Consider the following 25,236-nt stretch of genomic DNA (forward strand, 5'->3'; position numbering starts at 1 on the left):
ATAATTTTTTCCCATTTCTCCTCTAAGTTTATTACTGGAACTTGCAGACTGAAACAGTATAAGAAATTCGTAAATCATTGACCTGGTCTGGCCATGTGCCTTCGTTCAGTGTTGCTAAATGCTTGGGCCCTGACTTCAGTCAAAGCGAGCAGTGGACTTCCAAAGGTTGAGAACCCTGGTCTTAGTTGATAGACGCTTGGTTAATTGAGTTTCTACTGCATAATTAATGAATGATCAGTCAAAAAAACCAGGATTGAGTATATAATTTGCATCATAACTAATAGTCTAATGTTGATATCAAAATATATCTCTGATACATATATGCTTTCAGAAATTAATTTTGCTTAGAGATATGTTGAAAATTGAAATAAATTTTATCTTCAAAAACTGGAAATGAAACTCTGAACATCAACTTATACAAATGATATAAGTTTTCAGCTCAAGCATCATCAGCATTGAATTGACAGACTGTAATTCACTGTCTCTGTAACTTGTAAGATGAATGAGTCCCACAAACCATGCAGTAATGAAGTTATTCTGTATATTTTTATATGAAAATGGTGAGCAGAAATGGGATTGGTATGTTAGCTTCTTTCATTTGAATGTTTTGATGTGATCATACTGTGTTTGGTATATGAAATGACCAAAATTTATCCCAGATTAGGAGTTCTTCAAAGGTAGTCGCTGTGGTGGTCATAGTGATAGATTCTCATCGTGAGGGCCAGGGATCAAACCCAACCGTCGCCAATGTGGTGATTGGCTGAAGTTTGTTTTCTTCCCAACTTCGAGGTGCGAATGCAAGTCTATCTCCACGTTAAAAGTTTCACCACAGACAGCAACAGGATTACAACAGTAAAATCTTCAATCATTACACTTCACTACTCATAGTTCAGAAAATAGGAGGCAACACTATAACAAGCATTACACAGAACAAGCTTCACAACATGTATCAATTCATTAGACGTTCTACAGAGGAATATGGATGAGGTGCATGTATGGTTTAGTAGTTCTTCAAAGGTACTGACTACAAAATTTTTTTTCTGGTTCTCATACTTCTCTTGATATTATGCAAGTTGGCTTCTCAAACAAAGAATCACTACAGCTACTTATATACCTAGAAACATGCCGTAAAAAATGTTTTTGGACCACAGAATATTGTGGAACTTCCAATTTAAAAAACAAAATATGGCTTACCTTAATTTATTAATTATCCACAAGATGTGATTCAGATAACAAAATGTCCTGCGAGAGACACAATCTATGTTCTCTTGATATTAAATAAACCAAAATAACAATTGTATTAAATATTTTTACCATTTCAAAATACATACCAGGAGTAAATAGACAGTTTCTATACATACAGTCAAATCCCGTTATAATGAACTCCAAGAGATCGGTCATTTGATAATTTTTGTCGCACAGTGTCATTTTCTGCACACGAGGGCTAATTAGACAGGGACCCACAATTTATTGCTGATTCCAAATGGCAGGCTTGTTTTTCATACTCATTGAGAGGTTGGTGCACTAACCCCTCGATGGGGGGGACTGCCTGCGGTAACAACTTTTTCTGCGGTCATGTCGCCGTTTCTGTTGTACCCCTGGATGAACCGTGTATCAAACTCATGACACCTCTAAACATCCTTTGGTACTTTAGGCAAGTATCTTATCGACCTGGGCTACCGTGCCTCCAAGAGATCGGAGAAATCACTTTGTTATAAAGGAATTCCGGGTTTTTTTCATTGTTCCTACATATGTAAACTTATCAGGGGATTAGAAAAGTGTTCGTTAAAACGAGATTTTCATTATATTGGTATTTGTAAAAATGGGATTCAACTGTATTAAATTTATTATTTAAAAAAATTTCTGAATCTGTAAATGAGTATGGATATTGACCGAAAAAGCCAAAACAGCTGTCAAATCCTGTATGGTTTTAATCAATATTCAGTGATCCTTTTTCTCATCTCAAATGGTAATTAAGTCATGCGATGATAAACTGAAAGTAGACAGGATATCAACGTTTCTATAATTATAGTCAAAGAATATACAGTAGAACCTCCAATAACAGATGCTCCTTTTTAGTGGACACCTATGGTTAACTGCCACTCTTAATTCTGTCAACAGGCTTCACTACCTATTCATGGACACCCTTCATTAGTGGACAAAATTTTCAGTGCCATGTATCTGTTATCAAGAGGTTCTACTGTAAGCTTAATATCAATTGGCACAAATAGCATCTTAACTATATATTTTATGTGAAATTCAGAGAAACAATGGATTTTATTTTATTGAGATCTTTCAAGAGGGCAAGGTCCAAATAAATAACAGATACATGAATAACACTTGGTAGATACATCATCACACATTTCATAAATTCACTGTATCTCTACATATTGCAGTATATCAATGAATTTATGCTGCCCAATGAAATTTTTTACATGGAATGCATTTGTGATTACAGAGTAACTATATCTAATATCACAGTGGGTGATGAAATATCAAACAAAGTACCTTTTATCTCAATTACAATGATCTCCTAATCCTGAAGGATTTCCTTCCACAATCATTGTTAATTGGGTAATAAAAAAAAGCCAAGCTTTTTAAAATTTACAGCGCTAGATGCTAAACCACTACTGAAAAATTCCTATTACCAGTCTTCGTTTCTTTCTCTTAACTCCTCTTCATCAGTTCCAACAGAAACATGGAGATCACTGAGTTCATTCGCAGAGATTTCCAATTCACTAATTGACTGACTATTTGCCTCCATGTTTTCAAAATCTGACTCATTATGAGAGATGTCTTCATGACTGACTTTCTCACAATCTGAAATTGAACTTTTCGAACAACTTGTCTGTGAACCATGAGAATTGGTGTCTTCTTTGTAATCTTCAACAGTTTTATCTTCTGCTTTCATTTCTTCTGACATTTTTCGGGACAAAACAGAAGGCTTTGACGAATTCTCTGCAGAAACATGCAGTTCTGAAGGATGTTTGTTTGGTGCATTATCATCTTTGAGCAATGCATCTAAATCCAAGTCTGGCTCTTTTTCCGAAACAACAGCAGCTACAAAAAAGTTCTGTTGTTTCTGAAAGGGCAATCTTAATGGAATTTTTGCTTCTGGCTCAGGTTCTGGTCTTTTTGATGTTGTTGAGTCTCCTCCCATGTTGTTATCAGGTACTTCAGTTATGTTCAATATCATTTCCAATCCATCTGAGCCAGCATTCTCTTCGCATTCAGTTTCTTTATTCAAACTGCTTTTGCAGTTTATATTTTCTGGTGCAATTTTCATACTTGCTTTAACTGTTTCCAGATTTTTTACAAAAGTCTCTGGTTCTGTAATTTTATTTTTCTTGGACTGACCTGATTCTTCTTCAAGGTCTCTTATTTCATGTGTAAGAATCGAACTGGATTGATCTGTAGTTTTGATCAGCTCTCTCTCACCACCCTTTTTATGTTGGTCCAGAGTGTTAGAATTTTCACCACTTATGTCAACAAGTGAAGGACTTTTAAAAACTGATTCATAAGTATGAAGACCTGTATTTGCAACATTGAATTTAGAGATGTTTACAGTTTCTTTCTGTAGATCAGTGTTGTTGATATTTGAGAAAGAGCTAAAGTCACCAGGAAACTGGTCTGTGGCAATGCTTTCTTTTACAAATGTTTGATTTTTCATATTCGATACTGAAGATCTTTGTTCATTGAGAAAAGCTTTGTTCTGAAGAACAAAATTATTTGAAGTTACTTTTGGGCCTGAAGACTTCGACGCTGAAACCTCACCATCTTCCTTGGTAGCTACATCAACTTTACCATTACGATCAACACCCAAATAGTGGAAATACTTTATCAGATCCTTTTCTATAAAAGAATCCATAGTTTTCGATAAATCTCCATGCTGTTGTCCACTAAAATTTTGGTACTGAAAATAATCTTTCTGCTCAGGCCATGCAGTTATTCTGGAAGATACTACTTTCATATTTTGACCTGGTAAAGATGAAATTGGTTTATATGCAGTATTTGCAGCTAGTATAGGAGTTGTGTTGATGACTTCAGTACATTTTTGTTCCAGTGCTTTTGATTCATTTTCGAGCTCCCTGATACGTTTTTTTGCATCTGCTATAAACTGTGAAGCTACATTTTCATACTTCAATGAGAAATTTGCATTTTTCTGCTTCATATCTTTCTTATAGATATCAAAGATTCTGTGATTTTTGAGCTTTGATGCAGGATCGTCAAGAAAGTTTTGAGATGAAGTTTCTATGTTCTTTTTTGCATCTTTGGACTGGTTGGTAGAATAATACAAATTACGTATGAGTCTATGAAGTTCTTGTATGTCATCTTTCTGTTCTTGCAGTCTGCAAAATTGATTATGAAGATTTACACACAGAGTGAAAAAAACTTCAAAACCATAATCACTATATATATAAACTGTATTCCACATATTGTAGAAATCATAATTACCTTTGAAGAACAGCTCGGCAAAACCTCTCTGTATCCTTGTTGTTCCCTTCCTCTGTAAGTATTTTCTCTTTGTTTAACATACTAGGTGCAGGACGAGTACTTGATAATGGTTGGCACTCTGTCTGCAATAAAATAAAAATAATTGCATCAATCAATTATCTGCCCTGAATAAAAATAAAAAATTAACAAATATTTATAATACTTAGAGTAATGTGAGTAAAGAGCTCAAAAATACACAAATATATGGGCTGTGTCCCATATTGTTTTCACTGAGAATATCTCTGTAACCGTTGACTCTAGAAACACACTTTCAATTATAAGAAGTTTTGAAATGATGTGTGGTTATTAAAATTTTCCAAGATGTTGTATACAAAAAAAATTAACTTCTTATGTAGACTCCGGGTGCGTAAACTTCCAATTAATGAATTGTAAATGCAGCTCTGAGAAGTCATTTGCAAAAAATTTCATATTTTTAAATTCAATATTACCTGATGTTTGACTTTGAAGTTTTCAGCATTTATTGCCAATGATCGAGGGGTGTGGTTCACAAAATGTGAACATAAATCAAAAATTTGAAGTTATAAAAATTCAGTAATTGCCAAAAAATGTAATTGTTGTTTCAAATAAAATGGTGTTGAGTTCATTCTACTTTTGTTCCCTAAAAATAGTAACTTTTGAGCTAATGAAAACTTGCAAATACAGTAATAAGTTGCCAAAACAATGATTTTATATATTTAATATTGCATCTAAAAATTGAATTTTTTGCAAATGACTTTTCAAAGTAGGATCTGCATTTCAATAATTGGAACTTTTGGTACACAGGGACCGAATAAAAAGTAAATGTTTGTATTTTCTTATATATATGACACCTCAAAGAAATTTTTAGATTTTACGTAAAAAAAACTACACATCATTTAAAAACTTTTTGTAATTGAAGGTATATTTTTTAAGTCAAAGGTTACAGAAATATCTGCTAAACAACAGCAAATATCTCTATGGGGCAGAGTGTGCACACAGGGACAAGAGAAAAAAAACGAAATTAAATTGAGAAAATTTGTTAGGCCTTAGAGATTTGACTGTATGCATGTGAAATTTACCTTTGGCAAACTCTGTATTATCTCCTGCTGTAATTTTCGGATAATATCAAATGATGCTCTTTTTTCAGATTCAATCTCAGACTTAAGTTTTGAAATTTGCATCTCTGCATTCATGAGCTTCTTGGTTTTTAAGGAAAGTTCTTCTTTCATGATGGTATAGTCTGACATAGAGTTTACTTTCGTCCGAAGACTGGCATTCTGAAAACAGACAAATCTTTTATAACAACTGGCTATAGATATTCAAATAGACTCTGGTTAGAGAAAGAGGTTGGAGCGAATCCAGTAGTAGGATTGCAGGATTTTTTCCCAAACTAAAACAAATGGAGTCATCTTTTTTTTTGCCTCCAGGGTAAGGGAAGAGGTTTATTGTTTTTCACTTGGGTTTAAGTGCAAAAAAACACCATGATCTGAACTCAAGGCTTATCCCCCACTTGTGTACGCTAGTGGAGAAAATAAACTTGTTTCCAAACTGAGCAGGAAATTATTTTTTAAATGCATACATAATGCAGTGAAAATTCTACATAACGGCAATATAACCATATTAATCTCTGGTCTCAACACACATTTTTTTTATAAGGCTAGTATATTCCACTTATAACAATATGTTTCTTCAATCCCTTGAATATTGTTATATAGGATTTTTATTCTATGCACATAAAATACTTTTTTTACCAGCACTTATATTCAAATAAATTGAATCCATTTAAACCTCACACACACTCATATTACCAGACTGAGGATTTTTCCCCATACTAGACAGCAATGTGACCTTGGACTTTTTTTTTCACCTGCACCTCATAATTTTGATGTCTCATACGGGATGTCAAAACAATGCACTATCATATACTATACATACAGTACATGCATATTTAATTTCATTTGCATTGCAAACATTCTGTATTAAGAAGTATTTTTAGCCATGCATACTGCACACACGAGTAGCTTACAGGTGACATTGCTAAACAGGATAAACATCTGGATGATAACAAAAAAAATTTTAAGCCTTAGCAGCAGTGAAATACATAATCTTTCACACAGAAAATTTTAGGAAACAAAAAACCTGATAATAATCATTCATCTAATTCTCTAAAAACATACTCTGTATACCTACCTCATGGTTTAATTCTGAATATTCTTGGTTGAGATTTTTGTAAGATTCTTCAACTTCAGCAATTTTCTGTTTCAGCATATTTATTTCAGTGGCTTGAGTTTTTATTTTCTGTATTTCGGTTTCCAACCTGATGAACAAAATCATAACTGCTAAATAATACACACTACGACTACAGTTCAGTAATGATACTGCATAAGTGAGCAAATAACCTACAACCAAAAATTTACCATTAATGTATGGAAATGTGGCAAACATCTTGTTTTCACAGCAAACACCAAATATTAAGATAAAGATTTCAAGTAGAATTTATAATTTGTTATGTTTCTATTAATTTTATGGGCATAAAATACATCACCGGTGAATCATGGAAGAAATGCTTAACTCTCACCCCTGCTTAATTCTCACTGGATGATCAGAACAAATTCTAAACACTTGAAATGTAATTCAAATAGTAAAAACTTGAACGTTATTTGATGGTGATCATAGACAATTTTTCATCAATTGCATTTTTTTAACAAAAATAAAATAAACATAGGTGCTGCATGAATGGAAGAAACATAAGCTTCTTGAAATTCTTCCATCATTCCAAAATGGATAAGCCAATCTACAGTGTCACAGACCTCTACTGCCAAAATGAAAGGGTGTAACATATCCTCAGACCTGTGGCAGAGAAGTCCTTATCAAATCCCAAAATTTAGTAATTTTTATTTGAAATAGTATATATTTACTTTTGACATGGTCGGTCGGTGTTGGCAATCACGGTAGATCTATGTTGCCATATTCAGATTTCTCAATATTATATTACATGCATACATGCAAATTAAGTTATGCTCACTTGAGATTTTCTGCTAATTTCTGTGATGTTGGATCTGAAAGCTGATTGGGTCCTGTGGTCATGCATGACCCTGGGAATTTCTCCTTAAATTCTAGTAGTGTGTTATGAACATGTACTTACTCTTCTGCTTTCTTCTAGTTGCGGTCTGAGCAAAAATAAAGTGCTTAGACTTGGAGCATAGGCATACACAGAATTTTATTGGGGGCGGGGTCAGATTTTTTTCCTTCTGAGAGGGGAGTACAAGTTTTTAATAACACTATAATCTTGTCTCAAGGGGGGGTGGGGGTTTAGAATCCCAAAACCCCCCTTTGCGTACGCCAATGGCCTAAAGCACTTCCCAATCATATGGATGCTATAATGGATCATATGCGATAGTCTTGACTTGGTGGTCACCTCGCCATTCTTGTAATGATGATGGAATGGAGATATCAGTTACTCGCTATCAATCCCCCTGATGTCTCTGTTGTGATCACATTCTAAAGATTGGCATGAAATGTTCATGCTGATAATCGTAACAATGATGTGACTTCCTATGGTCCTCCCTTCACTAATTTCCTGAGTCAATCATTTATCAATCTGATAACGCTCTCTTCCTGAAGATTTCTGTTATCCCTGTAGTGTCTGAGGAAAGGTAATGCGAATCAGCATAGACTTCCTAGCTGATTGAATGCGATTGTGCTGCCACAGAAAGGTGGTTCCAGAGTAGGAACGAACTTCCAGGAATATTCTACTTGGATTGATGTTGGCCATCGATCGGGCGAGACATATCTAATTTGCTAACTGTGATGAATTATATAATTTGTGATATTTTATTAGAATAAAACTTTGAAATTGCAGCAACATGTTATTTCAAATGATGAAAAAAAATTTTAATTGTTGAAAATTTTTGATGTAACTCTAATTAAACTATAATAAATTTTCAAGTGGAAAATTTTGTGTTGTGTAATTGTTTATTGCTATCCATCAACAATTTTTTTGGGAAAACTTAAATTAAACTAGGAATGCACTAGATTGTTGCAAGGAGTGATATAACATGTCAAAACAAAAAGTTTTTTTTTGCAGAGTACAGAGAAAAGCTCAGTCATAATATAGCATACATAGCCGTAGGTCTTGTGTGTGCACATGAGCCTCTTCTATTATCTATGTACCATATCTTTTAGTATTTTACCCAAGTCAATATCTCTGTAGTCATCTGAACTAAACAAAAATATTTTCCTATCTCATCCTGTATGCAGAATCGCTAATTCCTCAAAACAGCTTCAATTAATTTCTTGCATTGTCAATGTGATTTGAATCTTATAGGTCATCCACAAAGAAAAGGACAGGCTGAAGTATTCCGAGAAATAAAAAATGCTCTAAAAATGTTGATTTTACTTTTAAAAAAAGACAAGCAAAAGCAGTACTAGCATATACTCACTGTATTTATATTCTTCAATAAGATATAGATGCCACACATACAATTTGCTTCAAAAAATGAAGAATGTCAACCCTTTAAGCAGCATAGCATAAATCACTAACCCACATAAAATGTCATGCCTTTTTAAATGAAGTAGGTTTTTTTTTTAATTTTCAGCAGGTGTAAAGGTATAGAAAAAAAGTGTTTCATTGAGAAATCAACTTTACAAAATATCTATGCTTGTCAACGCTGAAATAGGACACTTTGAATGAGGCAATATATCTTGTCAATGCTGCTTAAAGGGTTAAAAGGGCACGAAGACGAGAGAGTGATTGAAAAGAGTTGATAATTTTTGTCGTACCACAGTCACTTTTTGCACATGAGGGCTAATTAGACTGGGACATACAATTTATTGCCGATTGCGAATGGCAGGCTTGTTTTTTATACTCGTCGAGGGGTTGGTGAGCTAACCCCTCAATGGGGGGCTCCTTGTGGTAGCAATTTTTTCCTGTGGTCTTGTCACCGTTTTTGTTGTACCTCAGATTACCTAAAAACTTGAAGTTTTCTGACAAGGACGAACCGGGTATTGAACTCGCGACACATCTAAATATCCTTCGGTACTTTAGGCGAGCATCTTATCGACCTGGGCTACCGCACCCTTGAAAAGAGTTGGGGATGGCACTGATAGTGACTGATGCTGAGACACTGATCATTTTCAACTACTACTACTTAACCATATATGCACCTCGTACACATAATCTACAGAATTTCTAATGAGCTAGTACATGCCAGAATGTGCATGTATGTGTTGTGAACCTAACGTGAAGTTTGTTTTAGTGTAATAACACTTCAATCATAGTTAGGAAAACTGATGGCAGCACTGCACATAACAAGCATTACATAGGAAAAAAATTCACGTTTAACTTTAAATCTTAATCTCTTAATCTTACATTTTTAAGACAACTGCCTTTCCAATGACTTTACATAAGCAATTAGGGGACAATGGCATTGCCCACCATTGCAAAGAAAATCTTCAAACTTGCTCCTCTTTCTCAGTGACCTCCCAAAAGTTAAATAGGCTTACGTCCATTCAAGGGAATCTAATACAGGGTGTCCATAATTAAAAGACCCTATTTTAAAGTAGCCTACAGGCAAAACCAGTCATCAGAAAAGTGTGAAATTTTGTAGAGGACTTAAAGTGATGGGAGTTTGTGTTTCATGTTTCAGGGGGAAAAATATTAGTGGCACATGCCACCACCAGAGGGTATTTCACTTTGAATACTTGCTGTAAACATGTAAATTTATGTGATGCCATGCAGCAGTTATAAAATCTAGAAACATTTGTGATCTTGTTTCCCAATGCGTTTGCTGCTCACAATGACGACAAGTTTACGAGATCACACTTTCTTGGTCAAATTATTTTACCAAAACAGCAGTTCCACAGTAACTGCTCTACAAAAATATCAGACTTGGAAGAGGATTCGAAAAGGTCCAATGAATGTTAAAAACCTTCAGAATATGATAATGAAATTTGAAATCACAGGATCGATGGCTGTTGGTCCTGGAAGAGGAAAAAAACTTTCTATAGACACAGTACAGGAGGTTTCACTTCAGGTGGAAGAGGACAGAGCTATGAATTCATGTGGTAGCAATAGTGTCAGGCTTTGGATAGGCCACGTTCAACTGTCCATATGATCATGCAGAATATCCTCCAATATTATCCATACAAACTTTCACTTGTGAAGCGGTTGCTTCCACATAATTATGACGCCCTACTTCGGTTCGCACTGCAGTTTTTAGCTCTCATTGAGGTTGATTCAAAATGGCCTTGGAAAATCCTCTGGACAGATGAAGCACATTTTCATTTCGACGGTGCAGTCAATACTCACAACTGCTGAATTTGGGAGCTAGAAAATTCGCACTCTATTTTAGTGGTTCCGTTGCATTCACCAAAAGTGACGGTATGGTGTGGATTTACTGCATCATTTATTCTCGGTCCCTACTTCTATGAGGAGTAACGTTCTACAGGTCCAGTGACATGTTTGATCACTGGGAAGCGATATGCATTGCTGTTAGAGAACAAAATTGTTTCAGCTCTGAAAGCACGTCACTGCTTTGAAGACACAATATTTATGCAAGACAGAGCTCCTCCACACATTGCAGTGTGTGTTAAGAATGTTCTTAAAACACATTTTACAGAAGAACGTGTCATCAGCCGGCACTTCCCCCAATTAGTGCGATTATCCATGACCTTGTTCCATAGGATTTTTGACTTTGGGGGCATTTGAAACATGTGGTAAATCGTGACAATCCAAGAACTTTACCTGACCTTAAAGGCTGCATTTCACGCCACGTGCGGAACATTTCCCTGCACACACTTCAGTCAGTTGTGGAACATACCATCTTGCAATTACATATAGTATCTGAAAATGATGGCTATCATGTGGAACATGTTTTGTTGAAGTACCAATTGTAAAAGTGTTTAACAACTGCTAAAATTGTAACCGTTTGCCTATTTGTGTCATTTCTTAATAAAACGCCCTCTGGTGGAGACATGTACAAATAATTCTTTTCTGATGAAACAAATTCCCATCACTTCATGAAGTCCTCCACAAAATTTCACAATTTTCTGATGACTGGTTTCACCTGTAGGCTACTTTAAAATACAGTCTTTCAATTGTATTGACGCCCTGTATTTTATTACACCAGTTACCCATCATAGGGTTGGGGCAACACTATCTATAGCAGAAGGCCTCCGAGTGAAGCTTGTGACGTCATTGAAGAAGCAATTGGATACACAAAAAAGGGTAAAGATGGTGCATGCATCTGCCTGCTGTATATAATGGCTACAGGGGAGATGACCTTGTTCAGTGAAATCACAAGCCTCGACCAAAGGCCTTCTGCTATAGATGGTGTTGGCTACTGCTAAACTGCACATGCACCTTGTCCATATTCCTCTGTGGTACTTCTAATGACTTGGTACATGTTGGAATGTGTGTGTATGTGTAGTGAACCTGACGTGAAATTGTTTGTGTGTTTATTTCTGTGTAACGCTTGTTACAAAAAACTCTGATGGATGATTAAAAACTGCATTAAAAATATATATAGGCTAGCATTATAGTAAGGAAAGAGAGACTTTCTAAAACTACTCTCGCTACCATTGTTGCTGTTCTCTAACTTTGAATTCCCAATCATGGTATTCTTCTTGTCTAGGCTTTTCTGGAAATTCTTGAGAAACTCGCTTCACCTTTTCGTTGATTTCTCTATGCCATGCGTCAGTCTTTCTTTGAAGCTCTAATTCTTTCATCTGCAAAGATCAATCATCAAGTCATTTTCATGAATCTCAAGTAAACCGATTCATTTGAAGAAAGTAACCAAAAATTTGTAAAATGATAGGGGTGAACAGACCTCTGGGTTTGAAGGACCTGTTCTAGTGTCTCAGCTAGTTTTTTGCATTTTCCTGGGAGAGCATATTATTAGGTCTCAAATAAGTTAGTTTTTTAATAGACATATAATTAATAGGAATTTACAGAGATATCTGAGCTAATGAAGATAGTTCTTTCCGGAATAACACTAGGTTAGCCGAAACTTGAGTTTCCATAATTTTCTATGGATAATTAATTAAATTAGTTCTAAAAAAAACTTTATATAACTGAAAATGAACAGCTTCAAAATGGAAATGGCAACACCAGCTTTAGTCTACTGATGTTGGTGCTGACACAAACTCCACAAATTCATAGGTGTCCCCATCCATTTGTGATTTGGTCAGCTCACTGTTGTGTCTGACACATGCAGGTGTGAAAAAAATAAGCTCTTACAATGCCCAGATTGTTCAATTTGATGCTAAAAAGTCTTGCATTGAAAGAATGCTTGCTCTGAAAACATATATATAGCTCCTTTTTATTTATTTATTTATTCAATGCATTTTTTATTATCTGAATCTTCCATTTCACATGAAATGGTTACAAAACTTCCACAAAGAGACATGAAGATACATCTAGAAAAAGATTCCGACTTGGACATCACTTAATTGGGCTTGGGCGACAGTAATTCTGGTGAGTGGCCGAGTGACGTGGTAGTAAGATGCTCGTCTACCACCATGAAGGTTGCTGTCACAGTTCCAGGTTCAAACCAGAGGGAGGATATAGATAAGATATTTTCACCTAACAAGCTTCAGATGACTACCGATAGACACCACCTTCATTTCTAACCCATCTCATTAATGACAGTAAATTGCATTATAGAGATATGGCCAGAGTTGGTGTTTGGTGTAGTAGTAGTAATTCTGGTGATAATTGGTGCTACAATTCAGCCCACGATGTAGCTATTTAAAAAAAGCATGTGCATTCATATCAGCAAAAATTCTAATTAGCCGAAGTTGTATTTGTTAGCCAAGACAGAAAAATCTTTAAAAAATCTTCATTAGCCAAAAAATTCGAAAGTTGGGGGGCATCAACGTATTTGGCAAGAATTGGCCTAATGTTCCAGTTTTATTTTTATTGAAATTTGGTCCCACTGATAAAAATAGCACTTGAAAAAATTACCTTCAGTCTTTCTCTCTCCATGCTGACAAGACTTTGCTCTTGAATCAGTCGATTTCTTTCTTTTTCTAACAGTAGTTTCTGAGCATATTCACGTTCGTGCAAACTGTCAACTTCCTGTAAAAGTTTCTGCTGCAGATTCAGCATCTCTGCCTTATGCCTTTGCTTCTCCAGTTGTATTTGGTGGTACGGCAAATCATTTTCTCTGGTAAAAGAAGAATTCTTTTCCACTGAACTTTCCATAAAACCAGTGCATGGCCCCAACGATAATGCTGGTTGTGTCTCATCAAGCTTTACTTGCTTTTGATCCTCTAAAACAGTTCTGTCCTTATCTGCATCTTTCCCTACCGTCTTTGGCACAGAATTTCTGTATTTGCTCAAAGAAGAGACAAACAAATATAGAAAGCTCTCTTGAGAGCATTTTTCGTAGCTGCTCAATAAATTCTTGTAATCTGACGAGCCCTCAGAGATTCCAGTAATTTTAAGTATGTCCTTGATGCTAAGAAGTCTCTTTGGATCGCTGAGGTTTGCTTCGCTCATGAAAACTGATAATGAATACTCGAAGTTTAATCTTTTCAAGTGGTCATAAACAAGCCAATTGCTTACCTAGAATAAAGAACAATGACAAACAGATTATAATAGAGTTCGTTACAACCTATGATTTCATAATGAACAGAAACTATTTTAATATGAAGAAAGTAAAAAAATCTTTATTTTATTAAAACACAGACAGTTCTATGAAAGTAAAAAAAGAGATAGACTCTAATTTGATGAGACTTCGCTAACAACCACTGCGGTGAAGGTGGGGTTCGAACCCAGGTCCTCGCAATGCGAGTCCGTCACCATGAGAACTCTTCCACCACAGCCATTTTAATCTACTGATTTGTAGTAGCACTTCATTTCCCACTACTGCCAATGGTTTTTGAAAATTTTAGCAATAATGGGAAACTTTGCTCAGTTTTGGTAGAATACTTGTTAACAATTGACAATTCCCATATTTTTCTCAAGAAAACATGATGATTTTGAGATTACAAGGAAGAAGGGATTTTCCCCAAAGATTTAAATTTCTGTGAAGTCCAATTTGAGGATTTTGTTAAAGATATGGGAAATTGGAAGAATCTGGTTTTTCGACTGGAAGATTTTGATAACAGGCTAAAAAATTGAAAGGCTTCTGGATAAAATCAGAAGCATTGACAACTATGTTTTTTGCCTTTTTACAAAATGAATTTGTCAGAAGAAGACAGCGTGATCTCTCCTTCACTTATAACGAAAATGAACTGCGAGATCATATCAACAATATGAGAAAACTAAAAAACCCACAATACCTTATTGATGGCCTGTATACCAGGGCTGGACGAATCTATTGTCGGAAATGTAAAAACTCTTAATGGGCATTTATTTTTTCAAACCACATTCCCAATGCAGGCATGCGTAAAAAAACAAAAAATATTTTTTTGTTTTCTTATAGACAGCTACGCAAGTGCATCCTTTGAAATGAAAGTTAAAGTAAAGATATGTTAAAAGATTTTTTAAACGTAAGTTATTTAAATTACCAGGTGCTGCTTCTGCAGAAGGTGCTCCCCCCCCCCCACCTGAAAATTTTGTTATTAATTTAATTCTTCAAATGGATCTGATACCAACTTAATACCACAGAATTTCTTCTTTTTCAAATGAACTTGATGGATTAAAAAAGAACCATTTTCAGAAGCACTGATTAGAAAAAAGTGTCCTGTAAGATACGGGTTACATGGTCAAGTTTCGTCTGAGGTGACTACGTTTCTTTGCTTTTAATAAAGGATGCACCCGTGCTTCGGGAACGCTTTGATATCTCCTCCGAGATGGGAAGAGGGGTTTGTCTGGTCTTCAAAGGTCAAGGTTTTGTGTCATTTTCCTTGGAGAGCTATCTATTCTTCTTTCCTCTTTGGGTGACGCCCTGCACCATTATTAGGAATTAATTATGAGGTGTCCACCATTATGAGACACCCTTAGCAGTTAGAAACACGAGAGAAAGGGGGATGGATAACACAGGTTATTAGGCTCATTTTCGCCACTCTGAAAAAAGCACCCAGGTACTTACGCTATCTTCTATCTTTTAAATTGCTTATCTTTTAATATTGTTATATGAACTTTTGCACTATTTGCAAAAAGCCATTGCCGATGGCAACTGCTGAACCTAAATAAGGATTTTCAACATCAAGATATCGATTAGGCTCACTGTGCAAATTATTTATGCTAATGTTGCATTGCTACAGCATTATTATTTTTGTACTGCATAGATATACAGATAATGTGAAAAATAATTTGATAAATAAAAATAAGTTATAAATTGCAGTGCAATATATCACTGATTGTAAATACATGAATAAATTTTTTCTTGGCAGATGGCAGTAGTATAATTTTCAAAATTCAGAACATCAGAGCATGAACCGCCATAGGAAATTACTATAATAAGGCTAAGACCAGTATTTTTTTGTGCCATCGACATCTGTAATAGGATAAATATGGGTATGCAAGGCAAATATATAAAACTGATTTGTCACGAACTGAACTTTAGCTCCAGTCATCATCATAATTACTGTCACTCAAGCCCGATTAACTCATGTCCATGGTGAGGGTGTTGATGGTGAAGGGTGATGATGCGCTTGCTATGTAGGGTGGCTAATCAGCAAATAGAGCAGGGTTTAAGCTAGATAAAAAATTCCTTTTGCAAAAAAGCGAAAAAAGGGGAGAAAAGCTTTAGCAAAATGCTACAATGCTAATGTAATGGTGGATGGTTGGATTTCTACTCATTCCATACTTCCTGTATACATTTTTGCAAAAGTGGCTACCACTTCTTTCGCATTTTGCAAAAAATGAGACAGTAGCTTAATACCTGAAGTAAAGTATGCCCACTGGCCTGCACAAGCACAAAACAAAAGTGAAAACACATCATGCTAATTATAATACAGATGAGATAATTATTTGTTTTATTAGTTTTTAAATGATACAGCAAGCCAGTGACATGACTTAATCACACCTGCCACACATCAAATAAATGTCTGATGTCATGTTTCTCTAAAAGATCCGGCAAATGTGCATGACATCACTGCAAGTCTCCTGCCGTATACGTAATAAACGACCAGCTCCATATACGTATCTTCTGCCATGTAAATAATCAGGAGACTGTCCAGACTTTTTTGTAGGTCCTGTTTTTGTGAAAATTTTGTTTATTTTTGTGAAATGGTTATTGATTTTGTGAAAAATAAGTAATTTTATGGGAAGCGAAATGATCTGGTTAACTTATTACAAAACAAATGAAATGTCAAATTTATGGTTCCATTAATATATATTTTGTGAAGGATCCAGAAAATGGACCGAAATTTTTGCTGGACAAACCCCTGATAATGTATGTTTATTTTTATGGCCCTTGGGTTTTGCAACCAGATGCAGATATGTCCTTTGCACCTGACCAGTCTTATAAATTGACGCCTGAGTGGCAAGATGCTTGTCTTCCACTGTGAAGGTTACCATCAAGGTTCGTGGTTTTGAATCCGGGCATCGAATGTCAGGAGCAAGTTCTTTACCTACCGAGCCTAGGGTGACCACCGATGGATGGAACCTTCATTTCCCACCCAACTCCAGTGGTTGGAAATTGCAGTATGGCGATATATGACCCGAGTTGGTGTGCGGTAAAGTAGTAGTCCTATAAATTGGCCATGATTCTACAAGTAGCTCAAATTTTTAAGTGCTGTGAAGAAGTTGCCACAGTTTTAAACATAGATATCAATTTATTGTCAGGTCCTTATAATCAGGACTGCAACTACATGCTGCGTCAACAGGGACAAGCACCCATTTTAATACCCCCTTTTGTAAAGCTGAAGTTAGAGGGTTAAAATGGGAGGCTAATCAACAGCCCCAATGTCTATTAATTGCTATAACAAGATTGTTTTTCTTCCCTTGACATCAAAAGCCGTTCTTATTTTTATGTGCTGCAAAGAAGTCCCAAGAGTTTTAGATGCAGATACAGTAGAATACCGTTATAGCGAAAATCTCATTTTAACGAATACTTTTCTAATCCTCCACATAACTTTACATAGGAACAATGCAACATTTTTTTCTAGGTTCTATAGCGAAATTTACACTAGGTCAATGTGATTTCTTGGAGTTCTTTACAACGAGATTCGATTGCATCAATTTAATGTCAGTGTAACTAGGGCGAACATGCATTATAGCGTTAAATCGTTGGTTTTCAAACTTTTGTCACCTGCGGGTCTGTTGTCCAATTTATGTAGCTCCCCTGAATGATTGGAGGGAGGGAGCAATGGCGAAATTGTAACAGATGCAGTATGGTCCGCCACGACTTTGGCGACTTTTTCCTCGCAATAAGTCGCCAAGACCATCATAATGCTTCTCTGGGTTGATGTATTTTTTAACACCTTTCCGGTTTCGTTGGGTGATGGCGCTGGCTTCGCCAAACAGGCTTTTTCTTTTGTTCACAGCGTTTTTTCAAAAATTCTAAACAGCCGTTGTTTCATTTCCAGCGCGTCTCTCTCTTTGATTATTATTCCTCCCTTCTGTAGCTCGCGTCATTTGGATTATCTACTGCTCAGGTTGTATCATACTGTTTTATTATTTCGTTGTATTTATTAGTTACTCATACATTGCCATGCCTGCTGTTTTAACGGTTTATTATTTAAAATGAACCTACAGAATTTTTCATGCCCGGATCCGTTTATTAAAAAAAAAGGGTCCGGGTTTTAGTTTTATTACATAGAATATTTATGCCCGGAATTCCTCATGCCCCGATGCGAAATTTGCGCCTCCTTTGGTCCGGAGGCCCAGGGCACCCGACGTGCTTGCTTCACTCTTCCCAACCCCCAGCTTTTGTTGCGGTCCTGATTATAAGCAATACGTACTTGCAATGGTAGTAAGAGCACGTCTCCGGATTCGTTGCTTTGTGCCGGTGGCGAATCGACTTTGTTGTAGAGCATCTCGCTGGCGAGTTGAGAGCGAAGCTGACACCTCAAATTGTCCAGGGAGCCGCTGTCGTGGAAATACTTGTAAAGTTTGTCTTTGAGCTCGCTGGCCGACATTATGTCCGTCATCGATTTATGTTTGTCCATCTCCAAGCAGAAGACAAATCAACGCGCCAAACCACGTTGAATTTGTATGTAAACAAAGAAAGTACGTGACAGAGTTGCCAGATCCACAGAAAATCAACAGCCAAAATTCTCCTGGAAAGTAGCCAAAAAAATATGTCGACTAAATATGGTCACCTGGTACCAATACAAGTTGCAGTCAATGATGGTTTTTTGTTGCCATCTATTCAATAGTTTGCGAACTTCATTAATGAATCAGAAACAAAGAAAAAAAAATTGAATTCATACTGTTATTTATTACTTAGAAAATTAACGAAAGTCTATCAACTAATGCTATTTTTAAATCATAGATGGCAGCAAATGCTGGATATGAGGAAATTTTTTTTTCTAGTCAAAGCCAGAACTTTTTGTCAACAAAAATGGCGGCCAGCGTTTGAATACGCAGCCAAACCCAAATGGAATGTACCTGACGATATTGCTGATACAGACTACCAGGGCCGCAACTAGGGGGGAGCAGGCGGACCTCCTGCCCCGGGCGCTGGACCAGAGGGAGCGCAAATTTTATTCTCAAACCTCTCTATCAACATTACAAGGGGGCGCCAAAATGCGCACTTGTCCCTGGTGATTAAGCATCTAGTTGCGGCCCTGCAGACTACTATCGATGTAGCAAACTCTCCCTAAAAAGAGCTAGTTTAGAAAAAAAACCCCGCTGCAATGGTTGTCCGGATAACTGATCCTGACACAAGTGCAAAATCTACTCTATAATATAAAATCACAAACTCGAAAAGGGCCTGTTTCTATGCAACCGAAATTAGTGACGATTTTATGTAACGGAAGTCGGTGACGTTTTTTGAGTGACGGAAATCTGTTACGTTTTTGAGTGACGGAAATCGGTTACGATTTTGGGTCAAGTTTTCATTTAACTCTAGCATACATCGGAACCAAGTTATGTGCATGTACCGAGAGGCTCCCATATTCTACAGCAGGGCCCCTAGGCTGGAATAGATGTCGAGCCACTAAACCAGCTTTTCAGGGGGCCCCCCTCTGTGGTTAATTTATAGTGTGAAAAATCAAAGTGATAATCGTTCCGGCCCCTGTCAGCCCTGCCCCTGTGGGGGTCATGCCGAGAGGTATGTATATGTATGATATACATATAACACCAGTGCTCCCAACACACAGGGTCGAGGTACCCGGGGGGGAATTGCACGTATACCTTCATGGGGACGTTAAAAGGTTTCATTTCCAGGGGCCTTTGATGGATCTCGTTTTCTTGCTGCTTAACATTGAAAAATTTTCGATAGCGGAAGCCAAGAAGTCCAGTCTGGGGGCCCCATAAAATTTGCGAATTCGGTCACGGGTAATTGAGGCGGGCCTGGATTTTATTCGTTGGTAAAATGAATACAAATGAAAATTTTTCGTGGCACTCGCAGCGGGGGATGACCGACAAGCTTCCAAGTCGAGGGCCCCATGTTTACAGGTTCCATTTTGTGGGGCCCTGGATGAATCGCATTCTTTTCTGTTGTTTAACATTGTAGAATTTGCAACATCGGTAGCCCGAGATAAATCGTCTGGGCCTCACTAAAATTCAGCGAATTGGAGTCTGGTGACCCCATGGGCAAGTTTTCTGGGCGTATTTGATTAATCACATTTGTTTTATGTTGCTTTATCATTGTAAAATTTGCTTCTTCAGTTAGCTGGTGCTTTCACGTGTCCCTTTTCATAGCACGTTGATGAAGTGGGACGAAATAAACAAGATATGTTGTGAAGAGAAAAGGGGGGAGAGGGGCAGAGTGCCCCTAGTAATCTATAAAGATACATTAAAGTCGGGTTTTCCTAGGAGCAGGTTTTCTGTGCCGCGCGCAACGTGAGTCACCCAGAGCGACATGCCTTCCACTCACCAATAAAAATTATTTTCCCCCGAATGACAAATTTCCCATGAATTTTTCATTAATTCTGAGAAATTATTTTTTCATCAAATATATACGAATTTTCATAAAAAATTATTGCTCCCTTTAAGCCGGGTTTTCCTAGTAATAGGTTTTTTGCGCCGCGTGAACCGAATTAGACCATTTCGCGTCGGCAGAAACATGTTACATAATCATGCTACGCGTTTGTGTTTTCCTAGCGTGGCGAATCAGCTCAGCTGGACTGCTATATAGTATATGGCCTTGGCATCAGCTACTCTGTGTCGTCTGCAAGCTCCGGTTTGAAGGGAAAGAAAAGAAAATACAACAAAAATATGAAGAGAAGATGGGCGAAACGCGCGGCGCACGACGCATTTGACTCCTCCAGAAGCAGTCCGCCAATCACGCCTGACGTAAAGCGCGGTCGTGAGCCGTATTGCGTTCTGTAGGAAAGCAATCGTACTGCTTTTCTTATTGATGAGTGGGCGGCGTGTCGCGCTGGACGGATCACGTTGCGTGTGGCACAGAAAACCTGCTGCTAGGAAAACCCGGATTTATTAACAACAAAAAAAATATAAATAAAAAATTGGGGTCTGTAGCCCAGAGGTCGATAAGATATTCGCCTGAAGTACTAAAAGATGTTTAGAGGTGTCGCGAGTTCGATACCCGCGGTTCGTCCTTTTCAGAAAACTTTCCTGACACAGGGGTATAACAGAAACGGCAACATGATCACAGCAAAAGATTGCTGCCACAGGGGAGTCTCACACCAACGGGTTAGCGCACCAACATATGGGTGAGTAAAAAAAAATAGAGGCTGCTGTTTTTGAAGTCAGCAATAAATTGTATAGGCCACGGTTTAATTATCTCTCTGTGCAGAAAATGACCGTGGAGCGACAAAAATGATTTAAAAAAATCAAATTGCCCCTCCCTAAACATCATATCGTTCCCCTGTGGGACGTGGGGGCCCCCATGTTGGGAATCATGGAGTTAGGCGTTAGAGGGAAAAGTGATTCATTGAGAGATCAACTTCGTAAAATATCGTTGTTAGTCATTGCTAAAATAAGAAACTTTTATGAAGATGGTACATCTCTTTAATGTCACTGAGAAGGTAAATTGTGAGTTTAAACTTGTTCTTCCACTTAAAAAAAAAAAATCAAAATATAGGATATACTAGGGTGACCATACGCCCCGTATTTCCCGGGACAGTCCCGGTATTTTCTGATTTTTTCGCCGTCCCGACTTTTTGGCAAAAGTGTCCCGGTTTTCCCGTATTTTACACGAAGCCTACTTGAATTTTTATTCTTTATTGAAGTCAAAGACTGACATTATTTTTCAACTCATAAATTATTTTACGATAATTACAACTATATATGAGAATATTGATCTCCCACATTTGCCTTGTTTTTCGTGGAATAGATTTTAATCCAATGCAATTTGCAGCGATGCATTATTTCCCGCCATTGTGATTTTATATCTGGCAATATTTGGCATTTTTGTTTGGTTTCAGCGTCGTTTTTGGCGATAATTGGCGATGTCCCGTATTTTCCTGTATTTGGAATCCCAATGTCCCGTATTTCTCTCGAAGAAATATGGTCAGCCTAGGATATACAAATTGTCTTCAAAAACTGGGCAAACTGCCCCGCCCCCCTCCTTCCCCGAAATACGAGACTTCCAGCAACCCTGTTCAAATGGCAACTCATACTAACACGCAAACTGTATATACCAGAGTCTCCGAATTTTTTCGCCCTACTGACTCTCTCCAGAAATTGATTTCCCCCAAAGTCTCCCCCCTCCCCATCCCCATCACTAAAAATAACTCTGTTTGCATAATTTCGGGTTTGCAAATTTTTGGTTTACCGATGGATCACCTGCCTCATATTCGCTGAATATAGGCAAGGAATCACTGATATATAAAAAATGTTCTTAAAAAATGACTATTTATTTTGGAGAAAACACATATTGGCTCCGATGCATATATAATTAATATGGGGTATATTGTACAGACTGTTACGAAATATCCGATGATAGCTATTAAACATGCTCGGTTGTTTGAACGATAGAAATAATGAGAACAAGGTGGTTCGGACGTAAAATCTGAACTGAATATTTGCCCATGTTGATTTCACTTTAGTAAATATAGCGATAGAAGTTGCAGCTGTGCAAGCCCAAATAGTTCCGACGGATACTGTTTGCTTCTTCTTGCTCGTCATCAATTATTATGAAATTCGATAGTTACGCTTGAACATTGAGCTGGACATTTTGTTTTTCGATTTTTTTAAAAAAAGATTTTGTGTTCCTAATTTTGCGTCAAATATCAAGATAAAAAATTGTCATGAGAAAAAGTTTACGAGGAAACAATACAGATCGCACAAATACAGTGTATAGGACACGGGCGCATCTTTTCATTCAGACGGTTGTCGTCAATGGATGTAAAAAATTTAGAAAGATATTTTTCTATAATGCCGTACCGAGACCGCCCTTTGCAGACGCGGGGGGACGGCGCAAAAAATAATAGTGCGGCCACTTAGCCACGATTTTACTCTTCTGTGACAGAGGGGAATCAAAAATTTACAAAATGAAAATCCTGGAGGATTCGAATAAATATAAGAAAAAATTCCACAATCCATGGAAATTCAGAATGAATGAGAGAAGTAGTTTCAGAATTAATGAAAATTTTCAGAATTCCCGAATTGATGAAAATTAAGAAAAAAATCATTTTAGAATAAAAGTAAAAATAATTCCAGAATAAATGAAAAATAATTCCAGAATAAATGAAAAAATAATTCCAGAATAAATGAAAAAATAATTCCAGAATAAATGAAAAAATAATTCCAGAATAAATGAAAATATAATTTCGGAATAAATGAAAAACATATCTCGGAATAAATGAAAAAAAATTATCTCAGAATAAATGAAAGAAATAGTTTCAGAAATGATGAAAATTTTCAGAATTCCAGAAATGATGAAAATTTTCAGAATTCCAGAATTGATCAGAATTCAGAATTACATAAAATTCAGAATAAATGAAAAAAATAATTTCAGAATAAATGAAAAAAAAAAAAGTTTCAGAATGAATGAGAGGAATAGTTTCAGAATGAATGAAAGGTATAGTTTCAGAATGAATGAGAGGAATAGTTTCAGAATGAATGAGAGGAATAGTTTCAGAATGAATGAAAGGAATAGTTTCAGAATGAATGAAAGGAATAGTTTCAGAATGAATGAAAGAAATAGTTTCATAATGAATGAAAGGAATAGTTTCAGAATGAATGAAAGGAATAGTTTCAGAATGAATGAAAGGAATAGTTTCAGAATGAATGAAAGGAATAGTTTCAGAATGAATGAAAGGAATAGTTTCAGAATGAATGAAAGGAATAGTTTCAGAATGAATGAAAGGAATAGTTTCAGAATGAATGAAAGGAATAGTTTCAGAATAAATGAAAGAAAATTAAAGAAATAATTTCAGAATAAATAAAAGACAGTTTCAGAATCGATGAAAATTTAGAATTCCAAAAATGAAAGTTCAGAAATGATTAAAAAACGAATTCCAGATATATGGTGGAAATTCAGAATTTATAAAAGAAATAATTCCAGAATTACTTTTTTCGAGATGAAAATGCATAGTTATAGAATTATTTCTATCTAGAAAGTGCAGAACTTTCCAGAATTATTTCTTTCAAGATGAAAATGAAGATTTTCCAGAAATTTTGAAAGAAATTATTGACCTTAAATGCGGTGCAACTCCTAAAGACAACACCAATCGACACAAACCTTTGAAAAGAAAAGTTAGTTTCGTTTCTCTCTCAAAAAGAGACAACCAACTTTCCTTTATAAAGGTTCGTATCGGCATTACATCTAAAAAAATATCTTGCCAAGTATACTGCTGGCCGAGAAAACATCATCTCTCTCTATGTAAAAAATTAACACACACACAAATATTTAACGATATTTTTTTGTATTTATATTCGTCATACCGAAAGTTCTGAGCGTGTTTTTTTGTAGACGTACAATTCGTATCGTTTCAGCTGCTACTACTATATGTATATTTTTTTGTAATCATATCAGAGTAAATATTTTTGTTGCAGCGAGGGGGAGGGGAAGCTGAATCAGTCTGGTTTTTTTATTGTAACTAGTGCATTTTTAATATTTTTACTTGGCGTTCATTATGAGCTATCAAAAACGTGGACAATTGACAGAAACTGACCAAGAACTGAAGAAAGGGACTTCTGTTTTTACCTCGCACATACCTTCGCTATATCATACCTTCACCTGTCGAGCACATGTGGCTCGATAACTCTAGGCGGAAAAGGACCGGGCATGTAACGTGAAATATAATAGATGCCTGAATAAATATTTTTCAGGCCCGAAAAATTTTATCACTAGATTTGCTTTAAAAATTTAAAAAAACAAATTTATTTATTTATATGAAAATGATCGAAGGTGATATAATTTTCTTTTTTAAATCGAAATTCTCTGGAAGAATACGAAAATTGAAAAGCAATGTGGTCACCTATTGAAAATCTAAAATTCTTCAAACCGCTAATTACAGTTTTTCGGTCTGTTGGCGTTGTAAAAGAAGTCAGAAAGTTATAATTCACTTCGCTTCTAGATGCATAACCGATTTACGGTGGATTCAAATACAAATACAACGCCACAACAGGCAAAATGCCCAACGAGGTGGCTGAGAAAAAGATGCCCATAAAAATATGGATGCCATATATTTCAAAAATATAGCAACCCAATTAAAAATGCAATTAACAAAAATCGTAAACAATATATACACATGATAAAATATTATACAATGCCCATAAAGAATACTTAT

At 36.3% G+C, this 25,236-nt stretch overlaps 1 protein-coding gene across 1 annotated transcript; it reads right to left on the reverse strand.

Moving 5' to 3' along the window:
* Positions 1–2,258: 2,258 nt before the first annotated feature.
* On the reverse strand, positions 2,259–18,613 carry LOC149083027 (uncharacterized). The gene is made up of 7 exons (XM_089236126.1): positions 18,331–18,613; positions 13,439–14,041; positions 12,053–12,201; positions 6,664–6,790; positions 5,553–5,750; positions 4,456–4,577; positions 2,259–4,349 (listed from the first exon to the last, which is right to left on the reverse strand). The coding sequence occupies exons 1-7, from the start codon at positions 18,535–18,537 to the stop codon at positions 2,645–2,647; spliced, it is 3,111 nt and encodes a 1,036-aa protein (XP_089092252.1). The 5' UTR covers positions 18,538–18,613; the 3' UTR covers positions 2,259–2,644.
* Between the last annotated feature and the right edge of the window lie 6,623 nt (positions 18,614–25,236).

The sequence above is a fragment of the Pholcus phalangioides genome, unplaced genomic scaffold, assembly GCF_987345545.1.
Source record: "Pholcus phalangioides strain wild (caught in Gottingen) unplaced genomic scaffold, Ppha-v1.0 ptg000009l_1, whole genome shotgun sequence".
In the NCBI taxonomy this organism is placed as follows: Eukaryota; Metazoa; Arthropoda; class Arachnida; order Araneae; family Pholcidae; genus Pholcus; species Pholcus phalangioides.